This window comes from Erithacus rubecula (genome assembly GCF_903797595.1).
Source record: "Erithacus rubecula genome assembly, chromosome: 1".
In the NCBI taxonomy this organism is placed as follows: Eukaryota; Metazoa; Chordata; class Aves; order Passeriformes; family Muscicapidae; genus Erithacus; species Erithacus rubecula.
Window position 1 is genome coordinate 42,464,567 of NC_136658.1, and position 12,380 is coordinate 42,476,946.

General features: G+C 34.3%; 1 protein-coding gene across 1 annotated transcript in view; it reads left to right on the plus strand.

The window, feature by feature from the left end:
- IFT88 (intraflagellar transport 88) overlaps positions 1-12,380 on the plus strand; it is a 41,031-nt gene that overhangs the window by 16,016 nt on the left and 12,635 nt on the right. The window contains exons 16-23 of the mRNA XM_079301484.1: positions 664-750; positions 1,364-1,550; positions 2,152-2,260; positions 3,602-3,752; positions 4,905-5,020; positions 7,842-7,894; positions 8,409-8,474; positions 10,161-10,267. Of these exons, the coding sequence (XP_079157610.1) occupies positions 664-750; positions 1,364-1,550; positions 2,152-2,260; positions 3,602-3,752; positions 4,905-5,020; positions 7,842-7,894; positions 8,409-8,474; positions 10,161-10,267 (876 nt within the window). The remainder of the gene's footprint in view (positions 1-663; positions 751-1,363; positions 1,551-2,151; positions 2,261-3,601; positions 3,753-4,904; positions 5,021-7,841; positions 7,895-8,408; positions 8,475-10,160; positions 10,268-12,380) is intronic.

Here is a 12,380-nt window from a genome sequence, read left to right on the forward strand (position 1 = left end):
GATTTTTGTAGTTTACTTGCTATAAATATGCTCCTTTTTTGTCTATAAACAGCTTTATTTTGAAGTTTATGAAATTCAGTTTTCATGTTGAAGTTTTAAAAAAGATCTTCTGGCCTCAAACTTCACATTTGAGTACTTTCTAAACTTAGATTGTCATCATCTTAATACACAAAGTCACATTGAAATACAGTCCTACTCTGTGGTGTGCATTTTTTTATATAGTGTGTTCTTTTCTGGCTTTTTAATAAGGGTTTTATATAAATTCATTTATGTTCACTTAAAGAACTAGAAAAATAGGTATGAGAATTTTTATTAGTGGACTGGATTAAAAGCAAATCATCTAGCACTGTGTTTTGTATGTACAGAATTGTCAGATACCTGTAGTTCACAGTGGCCTTATCTAATCTAAATTTTGGATGGGTAGTAAATAGCCAATATAATTGAAATTTTGTGATGAAAATTAATGCTGTATAAATACAGATACACTTTTGTATGTACATGCTCACAAGTGTGTGTTACAAGCTCTAGTAATTATCATGCGTGTGAGTATATGAGTTGTTAATTTCAGCTGTTCGTTACTGTGAAGTTTATCAATGCTTTCTGAAAGGATTCTTGAATCAGTTCACTTCAGTGTGAAGTAAGTTGTTTCCAAATTATTTCTAGGCATTGGAGACTTTGAAAATGTTTGAAAAAAAGGATAGCAGAGTAAAGAGTGCAGCTGCAACAAACCTTTCATTCCTTTATTATTTGGTAAGTGCTTCAATGAAAGCAGTTAAAAAATGCAGTTTATGTAGCAACCTCTGTATTTTTGTAGCAATTTTTGTGTCTGCCTAAATAATCACTGTAAACAAGAAACTGTACCTTAGAGTAGTCATTCTGGAACACCAGTTGAAATTTGTATCAGGTCTCTTTATACTATTGATGGGAAGAAAGGTGAGATTGAGCCCTAGGCCACAGAAACATGCCTGCAGTTGAATTTGTGCAGAATCTCAGTGGCTGAATTTTAAACATTGGCCCTGGGGACCTTGGATGAACTTCAGGAACACATGAAATGCATACCTTAGGCAGATGTGTTTGTGTATGAAGATTGTAAGGTATGGATTTTTTTTTTTTAAATAAATGCTACTTTATTTCAACAAAGAAAGCTTGCAGACTGAATGGGGCAGAGTGGCAAGGCTTGTCTCAAGTTTCATCTGAAATTTGAAAGTGATGATCTGCCTTATGCAAATACATAAGAAATATTTTAGGACTGTATAATGGGGTTGTTTTTCATCCTCAATCCTCTGAAACTCCTGTAAGAAGCCACAGCTGTAAGAAAATTACCAGACAAATGACTAATACAATGTTTGTTTTGTTCCTATAGGGGAATGAATTGGAACAAGCAACTAACTATGCAGATTTAGCTGTAAATTCTGATAGGTACAATCCAGCAGCTCTAACAAACAAAGGAAATACTGTTTTTGCAAATGGAGACTATGAAAAAGCAGCTGAATTTTACAAGGAAGCTCTCAGGAATGATTCCTTATGCACTGAAGCACTTTATAATCTTGGTAAGTCACAGGTGCTATTGTGATTTAGCTTTTGACTGAAGGCAACAGTAGTGTTTCTGAGAATCTGTCTTTGAAAGTTTTCTTATAGAAATACGTGTGAATTACTATTATTTTAATACCTTGGCATAATATAAATTACTTAATAATTTGTACTACCTGTTTCTTCTGCAAAAAAGAATCCCAATGTTAACATCATTTAGTAATTGCAGATGAATAAGTTACTTTGAAGATTAAGAAATTCATACTAAAAGGATAAAATGTCTACTAAAAGGATACCAGTTTCACCATTATTAAATTATCAGACATTCTTCTGTAAGAGCCTTGCCTTTCTCTCGTTCATCTTGTTCAGAAAATGAGATTACATAAGTTCTTGGTCTTTGATTGGATTCATGTTTCCTTGTGTTTTTCAGTTTGGTAGGTCATGCTGGTTGATAAGAATTTAGTGCATGGCTCTCACAATCAGAGAGTCCTTTAAAGTCAAGGCAGGTATGCTGCCTCCAAGTACGGTGTTCCTATTTTGCTTTTCTTAGTTATTCTTTCATTTAATATGCTGAAGTAATCTGTTTCTCATTATATTAATACTGTAACCTTTATTTTTTAGGTTTAGCTTACAAGAAGTTAAACAGGATAGATGAAGCTTTGGATTCTTTTCTGAAACTCCATGCAATCCTTCCAAATAGTGCCCAAGTCCTTTACCAGCTAGCAAGCATGTATCTTTTTCTGGGTTATGAAATAAGGAATGGTGGTTTTAGTAAACTCATTTAATCTGAAATACATGTTTCCATCATGTCACAGTGATTTAGAAATTTACTGTGCTGTCCATTATAGTAAGAATGATTTATTATCTGATGTTTGTGAGAAAAATGAGAGCAGAACTTAACCCTTATTGAATATTTCCAGTGAAGCAAGTGAGGAACATTGACTATTCACATTGCAGGGATTAGATTTACACTCGGTATTAAATTGTGTCATGGAATGTTTAAAATGCTGCTGGTTTTACTATGAAAATAATGTGGCAGATATAAGCACAATTAAGTAAAATATTTAAGAAAAAATTACGTGGCTAATAAATGTGAAGTTCTGTTCTGAAAGCTGTTTTCAGATTAGTGAGTGTATGTGTAAGAAAATAATTGTCTTCCAACACTGCAAAAGCTCAATAGATTGAAAAGTTGAGGGAAGAGGTGGGCTTTGCCCATCATTAGTGATATTCTAAACTATGAACTTCTTTAACAATGCTTCTGAGGATGTCCAAACTGTAATAAAATCCTCCCCAAGGCAGAACAGATTCCTGTTGATATACTACACTTTTAAGAATAGTGTAGGTAATAAAAATATATTCTAGTCAGTAAAATAAGTAACTTCCAAAGATATGGAAGGGATCTGATCTCTATTCCATGTATAGCCCCTTTACAGCAGCATAAATGGCCCAACATCTCTGAGTATCCATCTGGGGAAGAGCTTGTCTGCTCCACTGCTATGTAAAGTTGCTTTCCACCAATTCTCAGAAGCTTCTTTCATGTCAGGTAGGATGAAGCAGAAACTGATAAAACAGATTGGGCTGTAGCTCCAGCTGACAGTGCTGCAGAGCTCCTTAGACATACAGCAGAAAAACACTCTGCTGGCAAAAGGCTGTTCTTGGGTATAGCAGTTTTAACTGCTGAAGTTTTCACATTAGAACAAAGTGCTGTTAGTACAGAAACTAGCCAGGTTGTAAAGGCTGTAAATAAATGACCTAGTTCTCACACTTCATTCTTAAAAATGAGGAAGTAAGATTGGTGTCAGAGAGAGAGAGGACAACTGAGCCCAGAGTTCTGTTGAGTCCAACGTGGTTCTAAGGTGAAAGAGCAGACAAAGTCTCTGAATACTTTTCTTCTTCTAGCATAGCAAAAATACTTTCTGATTCAAGTGAAACAGTGTGGAAAAGTAATTGTATCTCCACAGTACAGTGACTGCTGTAGTGTTCAGCATATGGATTGCATTAGGTAAAATAATAGTGATTCTGAGTAAATCAGACTACCACTGGCATCAGTCCTTGACTGAGGAAAACTCAGATACCAGATCATGGAAGATCCCAATCAAGCCATAGAGTGGCTGCTGCAGTTGATCAGTGTAGTACCAACTGATCCACATGTGCTTTCAAAGCTAGGAAATTTATATGATACTGAAGGTGATAAATCCCAAGCCTTTCATTATTACTGTGAGGTACTTGCTCTTATATTGCTTTTTAATGCACTCTGTCCTAAGTAAAGAAAATTTTGCCATAGGTTCCTATATCAAATTAATTGATTAATTTAACCTTATGAAATGTCATTCAAAAAAGAGGATAAAAAAGAGATACTAAGGGAAATTTAACAAAATCTGGTTTTTGTCAGATCCTAAGGAAATATATAGGCTATGTTTCCATGTGGACATTGGCCTCAGACTTTGTATTTTTTTAAATGTAGTCATTGTTTACACTAACCTGTAATAATGTTAATTTAAAATATAGCCTGGAACAAAATAAAATCGGCATATAATAGAACTAATTTTAGAGGTAAGTAATGTGACTGAGTTGATTAGAAACTCTGTATAATAGATATTGAGATACATATATATTGTGTTTTGTTTATGTTTGGAAATTTTTATATATATTTGAACAGTATAGCTATACATTATGTATACACAGTTGCCTGTGCTTCTTTCATTTCAAACCAGCTGCACTACTGTCCAGTTTGTTAAGATTCATCTGTGTTAGAAACAAGAATAAGTCAGGAGGTGTCTGGTACAGTCTGAGAGTTCTTTCTTTATCTGTGCAATGTAAGGATGACCAAAGGTTTATTGCAGTCTGAATTACCAGTTGAGTTGTGTTTGATGATAAATTTGCAGCCTATTTTGGAGGCCATTTCTAAAAAGCTGAAAATGCTATTCATATAGTTATGTATAGAAAGGAATGCTTTGGGGGAGTTTTCCAGTAGATTGATATGAATGTGGAATTGTACACTGATTAATTAGCATTGTTTAATGTTTTAGGTAAGTTGTTTGTACATAGATGTGATGTAAATAAATGTTTTTGCTGCTGCAAGCTATTTAAAATAGTATTTCAAATGAGGCTAAATGGAAAATGTGACAGACTCATCTTGAGTAACTTCTAAAAAGCATTCTAAAAATTATTCTAAAAAGCAATTAGAAAACTTGGTATGCTTTTTTTTTCCTCCCACCAGGATCACTTAGTGTAGCACACTACTTCCATTCATTTATATTACATGTTTGGGGCATCTGGAGAATTAAACACTTGAGTAAGATATTCCAGGAGCAACATAAAGATGTTGTTTATCACTAAAGTTGTGTGGTTTTTTACCTTTCCTATTTTGTCAGTCATACCGGTATTTCCCTTCCAACATTGAGGTCATTGAGTGGCTTGGAGCATATTACATTGACACCCAGTTCTGTGAAAAAGCCATTGAGTACTTTGAAAGGGCAGCACTTATCCTGTAAGTAGTTATTATTCTATACCTACTCACATTTCTGATTAGACATTCATCAGTATACCTAGAGCTAAATCAGCTGGATAACTTTAATGCTATTAGCAAACAGCAGGGTTAAGAATACTTTTTAATTCTGATATTTTTAATTTTCTCAACTTTCTGTTCATTTACAGTGTGTTTTCGCTCTTACTGTGCATTTTCAGTATTAAATAAGATCCTCCATTGGGCCTAAGATAGTGTTAGGCATTACAACCTGTTTTTCACTATTATCTGCCATTAAACACAACTATGCAATGGAGAACAGTTCTCCACAGCCACCAAGACCTCTTTCACTGTGGCTTTACTTGAAATATTTATTTTCTATTGTTTTATTATGCAGTGAGGATTTTGTGGTTTAGATAAGTGCATGTTTTAGCTGTTCTTGCTGCATTTCCTCTTTTCACATAACTTCTATTTCCATCAAATAAGGCATATAAACAAAAATCTGCAGTACTGAGCTACGAGTAGTCAGTGAAAATAAATTGACAGGCTAAACTGATCCTGATAAAAATGTTTGAATTATACTGAGTTGAGTTCAACAGCTTAATTGCTGAAATTTTTTCTTTAGCAGAATATGATGCATTTAACTAAGTGCATAAATATACTTTATTTTAGTTCACAAAGGGACCTGACTATAGAATAGTTTATAAATAAAATTTGGTAAAATTTAAATTTGTAATCCAGAGTTCAAAGAGAATTCTAAAAATACATGCACACAGTCTTTTTATGTGGAAACAAATATTTGTCTATAGGTTCATGAAGAATTTTGTGCTAATAGATGAACTAAAATTCACTCCCTGCAAGTGTGAGTTTCTTTATTTTGTATTTTAGGAAAGCTATGAAAAATTAGGCCAAGCAAAACTCTGTTATTGTTTCTTGTCTGATGATCTAAAATTTGACATTCTTTTTGTTCTGTGAATCTGAATGACTTGCATGTACAAGACAGCATGTGAACAAAAAAATTTGTACAATAGAATTCAAGGAAAAATGATATTGCAAATAGTTTCAGTAAAAAGTTCAGTCAAAAATTGTAATTCTGGCTTTGAGATTCTTGGGTTAGAGTAGACATTAATTACAGATGAGAAAAATCTATGGTTTAATCAAGGATCAAAAATGATAAAAAAATAAGATAAAAGTAGACTTCACCCAAATGGTGGTATATTTATAAAGAAATGGAAAAATAGATTAGATAAAAATACACAGGAGAGAGTTGAGAGAAATCACAGTTCACAGGCTTGCCAGTGATCTTTTCCCTACAAATATTGGCCACCTTAAAAAATGAAATTTTAGTCAAGCTATGAGATTGCTGGCATTCACAGCCTTCTTAGAAAGTTTGGAAAGAAACAGCTGAGAATAAAAAGAATTATTTAATAATCTTGTTTTGGCAAAGACTTAAATATTTTGTGCTTCATGTTACTCTCACTCCATGCATGAAGTATGTGGATTGTAAAGTACTTATGAAGAATTGGCATGTTAAATTCTTCAGTATTACTTGTAATCTACTTGTAATACAAAAATTTTTTTCTCTGTGGGATGAGATTTTTAATAGTAGATAACAGAGCATAAATATTTTGCTCTTTATTTGGTATTGAAAATGGAGACTAGATATATTAATTAGTAAATATAAATGTAAATATAAGTTGCTACTAACTTTAGATGAAGTTACATTTTAAAATTATATCCTTATTTTAACTGTGAATAGCATTTTTAAATTTAATTGTTTAGTGCATTCAGTGTTTTAATTGCAATAACTAATTTTTAAATTGCCTTCTAAGATAACATGTTAGACAGAAACAGTTTTTCACTATTTTATTTTTCCTAGCATGCTCAAATCTATCATTAATTTAAGGAGTAGTGCAGTTAGTACTTGCTGTTGACAATTTATTCTCTGTAGAATTTTCATACTGAACTGCATAATAAATTCTGTTAGGATGTGTGTTTGGCTGTCTTTGTTTGCAGGAGACACAATCAGCTGAAAGTAAAAAGGTACAGCATTTGTATTTCATGAACTTGCTTGGCATCTACCAGGCAAACAGATTGCTTTGAGTTAAAAATGGCCAGTGCTATGATAAGAGAGAAAGCTGAAGAGGATAAATACAAAATTATTCTGAAAATGTTAACTTACAGTACCTTTTGGATATGCTGCTATTCAATTGTACACCACATGTGCAAAGTGCTTTGGTTTATAGAGAATGCTCACACTGTTAACATGAAAATTTCCTAATTTTCACATTAGCTTGGTAAAAATGAGGAAAGAGTCCAACAGTTTTATTGTACATGCTCAAGCATCTCAAATATTTTCTCTGACCATACTGCCACCATTATGTGCTAAAAAAAGAAGGACAGGCAGCAGCTAGGACACTGAGGCAATAGCACAGAGGAGGAGCCAGAGTTCAAAGCTGTGGTTAGAGACTGTGCTTCCTGGCAGGAATGCCCTAGTGGTGGGACCTCCTCAGAATACAATTTAGTGTTTTGTTCTTCCCCCATTGCATGGTTCTGCATCTCTGACAATGATTAGTGGTTCATATGTCAGGTCTGCTAATTGTGTCTGGACACAGAATCATGAGCCTGAGAAAAACTGAAAACAAGGACTGAAAATAAGTGACACTGAGTCCTGGAAACAGGTGCATTATGCAGCAGTGAATTGTGTGTGAGCTGAGCAGGCTACATTCTTTCTAGGTGAAAAAATTGATTAGTAGTTAAATAGTAGGTCTTTTCCAGTACTATGCAGATTATTTGCTCATTTGTTGTTTGGCAGTGTACATGATTTTGTTTTATTTATATGCAGGCCAACACAAGTGAAGTGGCAGCTGATGGTTGCCAGTTGCTACAGGAGAAGCGGTAAGTTCTGTAACTTTTTTATAATTGCTAGCAGGTTTGTAACATTTTTTTGTTATTCATTTGGATTACTCAGCTGGGAGAATAATGAGAGGGTTTTATGGGAAAGATGGAGACAGACTGGGATCTGCAGTTCCAGGTTATGGAGCAATGGTTTTAAACTGAAAAAGGGTAGACTTAACACTGGGCATAAGGGAGAAAATCTTCATTGTGAGCATGGTGAGACACTGGAACAATGGTGTCATAGAGGAAGGTCAAAAAAAAAAAAAAAGCAAAAATCAGGAACCTCCTCCTCATTAATTCTGTTATTTACAGAGTAGTTTGGGCTGCTTTCAGATGCTCTTAATTTTTACTATCCATTAATAAAGAATGTTAAGTTTGGTCTTACAAATTTGGTCCTACAAAATTAAATCATTTAACTACAAAGATGAATTGATGTTAAGGTGATTCAATTTCTCATCAAATATTCTTTTTTATGTATGAATATGTGGATAGGAGATGTTTGTTTTGTTTGCAGGCAACTACCAGAAAGCTCTGGAGAAGTACAAAGTCATTCACAGAAAATTCCCAGAGAATGTTGAGTGTAAGTTGTTTCATTCGGTGGGGTGACTATCAAAGGAAACTTTGTTCCATTGAATAGGTGTGTTAGTAATCATATGATGTATTTCTGTATGAAAATGCTTCTATTAACTCACATTTTTATTTGTGCTAATACTGTGTGTTTTTGTGACAACACTGATGGGTGATTTAAGAATTATGAGGGTGATACTGAAGAAGAGCAATGAGAATAAACTTTAACTGAGTTGTATTGGATGAGTTCTTTCTCATACATACATCCTAGATTTTACAACTATGTTACTCAGTTAATATTTCTTATGAAAAATATTTGTATTTGTTCTTCTTGTTCCTGCTAGGTGAAACTCCTGCTGTAAATTTCTAGATACGAGAAAATGTTATTTCTAAGTTTTATCAAAGTCAGGGTCTCCAAAAAAATGTAGAGGGTGAGATTTTGTACTGGGTTTTTAACTATAGTTGGTCATCCAGTCTCTGGAAAGTCCATAGAGGATTTCAAACTAAACTACGGGAAACACAGCTTTGAAGAGTATGACATTTTATGAAATCAGTCACACCTGTACTCTAAATAAAAAAGCCCTGTAGAAAATAGGGGTTGTCAGTCGTTGTGTAAACATTCTCTTCCACCCACACTGTGCCTCACAAATTCCAAAATATGAAGTTGTCGCCAATAAGTCTGTGCTTTCAGATGCAATGTGGGAAGAGCATTCATTGTATTTTATTTTAAAATAATATCGTTCTGCTTTAACAAATTTATTGCTTTTTAAAAGAGGAATCACAGCTCTCTTGTACAAGTGAAATTCAGTACTGTAAATTCTCAGAGTTGTAAGCAAAATATCATATTCATGTTGGTCACACATATTTCAGGGTGCAAATATGTTTTCTGAATGTAGTTTCTACAGATTTCACAGATGGAGGCAGGAGTTGGGTAAGACAATTTAAGTTAAATTGATTTAAGTTTTCTACTGCTGAAATAGAGGTTCTTCTCTCATCCCTCCCTGATCATGGGCTTCCTAAACCAGCAGAAAACTAACTTTGCACAAAATGAAAGAATATGTTTGTGAAAGCAGTCTGGAGAGAATGGATCACATCCTGCTTGTTTCTGCTTCAGTTCTTTGAAACAAATGTTGAAAAACACATAGGAATACCAGCAGTGTTTTCAGAGTTTGGTAGAGTGTCTCAGGAGAATGTTTTTAGGGATTCTTTTAGTTCAATCATACAGTTACAGTTGATTTTCATGTCAGCTTTGTTGGGGTTTTTTAAATTCTATAAATACTACTCTTCAAAGAGTCAACCGCAGAGGGAAAAAACGTTTTTATTCACTTGACATTTGCAAAATTGTTTTCAACAAAATTCTCTTGATTGCAGCTCCTCAGTAATATCTTAGCATCGTTTCTGTGCTTTCCAGCTTTCAAAATATTTTGCAAATGTTGAGTTCTGAGCCAAATTAATTAGTATGCCTTTTGCCTTCCACATATACCAATGGTATTTGTACTGTTAATGGATACAGACACATGAGAAAATGTTGAATTATTTGCAAAACATCACAACTTGTATAGTGATACTGGACTAGAGTCACTTTGTTTGCAGTTATTTGCACTGTTTGCCATTCTGCATGTCCAGTTCTGTCAGGGTGCACTTATAGTTTGACCTGCTTGTTAAGTCTTTTTTTAACAATGCTTTGCTTTCCAATTAGGCCTGCGATTTTTAGTTCGTCTCTGCACAGACATGGGGCTGAAAGAACTCCAGGAATATATAACAAAGCTCAAGAAAGCAGAAAAATTAAAAGAAATTAGAGAGCAGGTAATTTTATTTCTCTGTGTATTATACAGTATTGCTACAGATGTAGATGAAGCTGAAGTAGTGTTTATGAATCTTCAAGATAACATGTGTTGTTAATTTCTTGTTTTACAAAGGCTTATGTTTTGGGGGTTTGGGAGGTTTAGTTTTGAATTACTGTTCAGTCTTAGTTTCTGAGCACCAGATTTTCTGTATACTAGTGAAAGATGGACTTTGTGGACATGGTGGGAATGCCAAAGCCATTCGCATAATTCAATGTCTGTGGAATGTCGTCTTTCCTACTTACTTGCCAGATTTTATTTAATACTTTAGTGTATGTATGAGCCAAGTAATAATGCAACTATAGGGAAGCCTAAGAACTTGTCCGTGTAGAAGAACTTCTTTTTTGTTATATACAAAACTGCAACATTGACATATTATATAGGTAGAAGTAAACTATTCATCTGAGTGCCAATTTCTAAACTAAAAAAAAAAAAAAATTCCATGGAAAAGTAACGGGCTGTGAAAGGTATGAGATCATAACTTGTGCTCTGTTCAGAAGAGTGAGCTCACGTTTGTGTGTGTGCACTCATGCATTGTTTTCTTGCTATTTTGGTGATAAAATAAGATGTTAAAATTGAAAACAGCTGCTTGTTTGAAAAGCATTATCCATCCTGTTGAGCTGCAAAATATTCAGGCTTGCTTTTCCTGTCCAGAGAATTGCCTCAAAGCTACATATTCACATTAGGATACATTAAGTCTTAACTAATTTATTCTGTCCTTAACACTTAAGAAGTCCCTTTTCATGCCAGATGATGTACACATGAATCCTTAGCTGCTTCCAGGGAGCCTGAGTATGCATGTGAGCACTAGGATGATTTAAAAATGAAACTCACAAGGGGAAACACTGTCTGAAGGATTCCAGCTTTGTGCTAAAACCATGCTTTGAGGGGCTAGCTGAGGTATACTGACTGGGTTTTTCAGTAAATGTAAAATTCAAAGCACTTGAGGAAATGGACAAAAGAAAGCAGTCCACAGCTGTAGTGGGATTGATATTCTTCCATGTCTCCCCATAAATATATTAAGCAAAACAGATGACCAGGTATAATGTTCTTATTCTGCAAAACTCAGAATTAAGAGATTCACTGAAGTATGTTAAACAGGCTTTGCTTGGTTTCTAATCACTTCAATGTCAGTGATATACATAGCTCGTTGCAGTAACTTCCAGTATCTCAGTGCTTTACTTGAGAAAGCTCACCAGCAAAACCACTTACAACTGGTTTATTTTATAGTTGATTATAGAAAGAGAGAGGTCCCTGGAGAAGGAAAGACTATGTCCTTGCATGTAATTCTGGCTTTTTTTTTTTTTACACTGAAGGCATTAGTTATAGACAGGCAAATGTCAAGCACTTTAAAGAAAACATTTTTTTCTTTAAGGAAGTTAATATTTGAATACAATTAAAAAAAAAAACCCTAAAAATTGTCATATCTCTTTTTGTTTGTTTTGTATGGGAAGCAAGAGCATTCCCAAACACATTTCTGTACTTTCTGGCAAGGAAAAAGCTACCGATAGAATATTTGAAAGTTTAAATCCTTTAAGTAACTTAAGATTTTAGTAACAGAAAAATTATGTTTAAATTATGGGGGTTTTCATTCTGATTTCATTGTGTTAAAGGGATTCATTAAGTCATACCTGAATGACAGAAGTATCAGTGGGATTCAGCACTTGTAGTTGGACAAGTTATTGCACAGTTGGTTTAGACTGTTCAGGCTGTAAGAGTGAACATAATTCAACCATGATGTGGGAAGCTCCCTCTGTGTCTTGTGTTTCAGTATTCCTGTTCAAAAGTATGTATCCTGTCACAACACTAACCTTGCAAATTAGGATCATGGAATGGTTTAGGTTAAAAGGAACATTTAAAGATTATCTAGTTTCAACCCCCTGCTGTGGGCAGGGACACCTTCCACTATCAAGTTGCTCAAAGCTCCATCAAACCTGACTTTGAACATTTCCAGAGATAGGCATCCACAGCTTCTTTGGGAAGCCTGTTCCAGTGTCCCATCCACATAGTTTTTTCTCCTTCTCTACCCTTTCTCAGTTTAAAGTCATTGCTCCTCGTCCTATCACCCGTCTTTC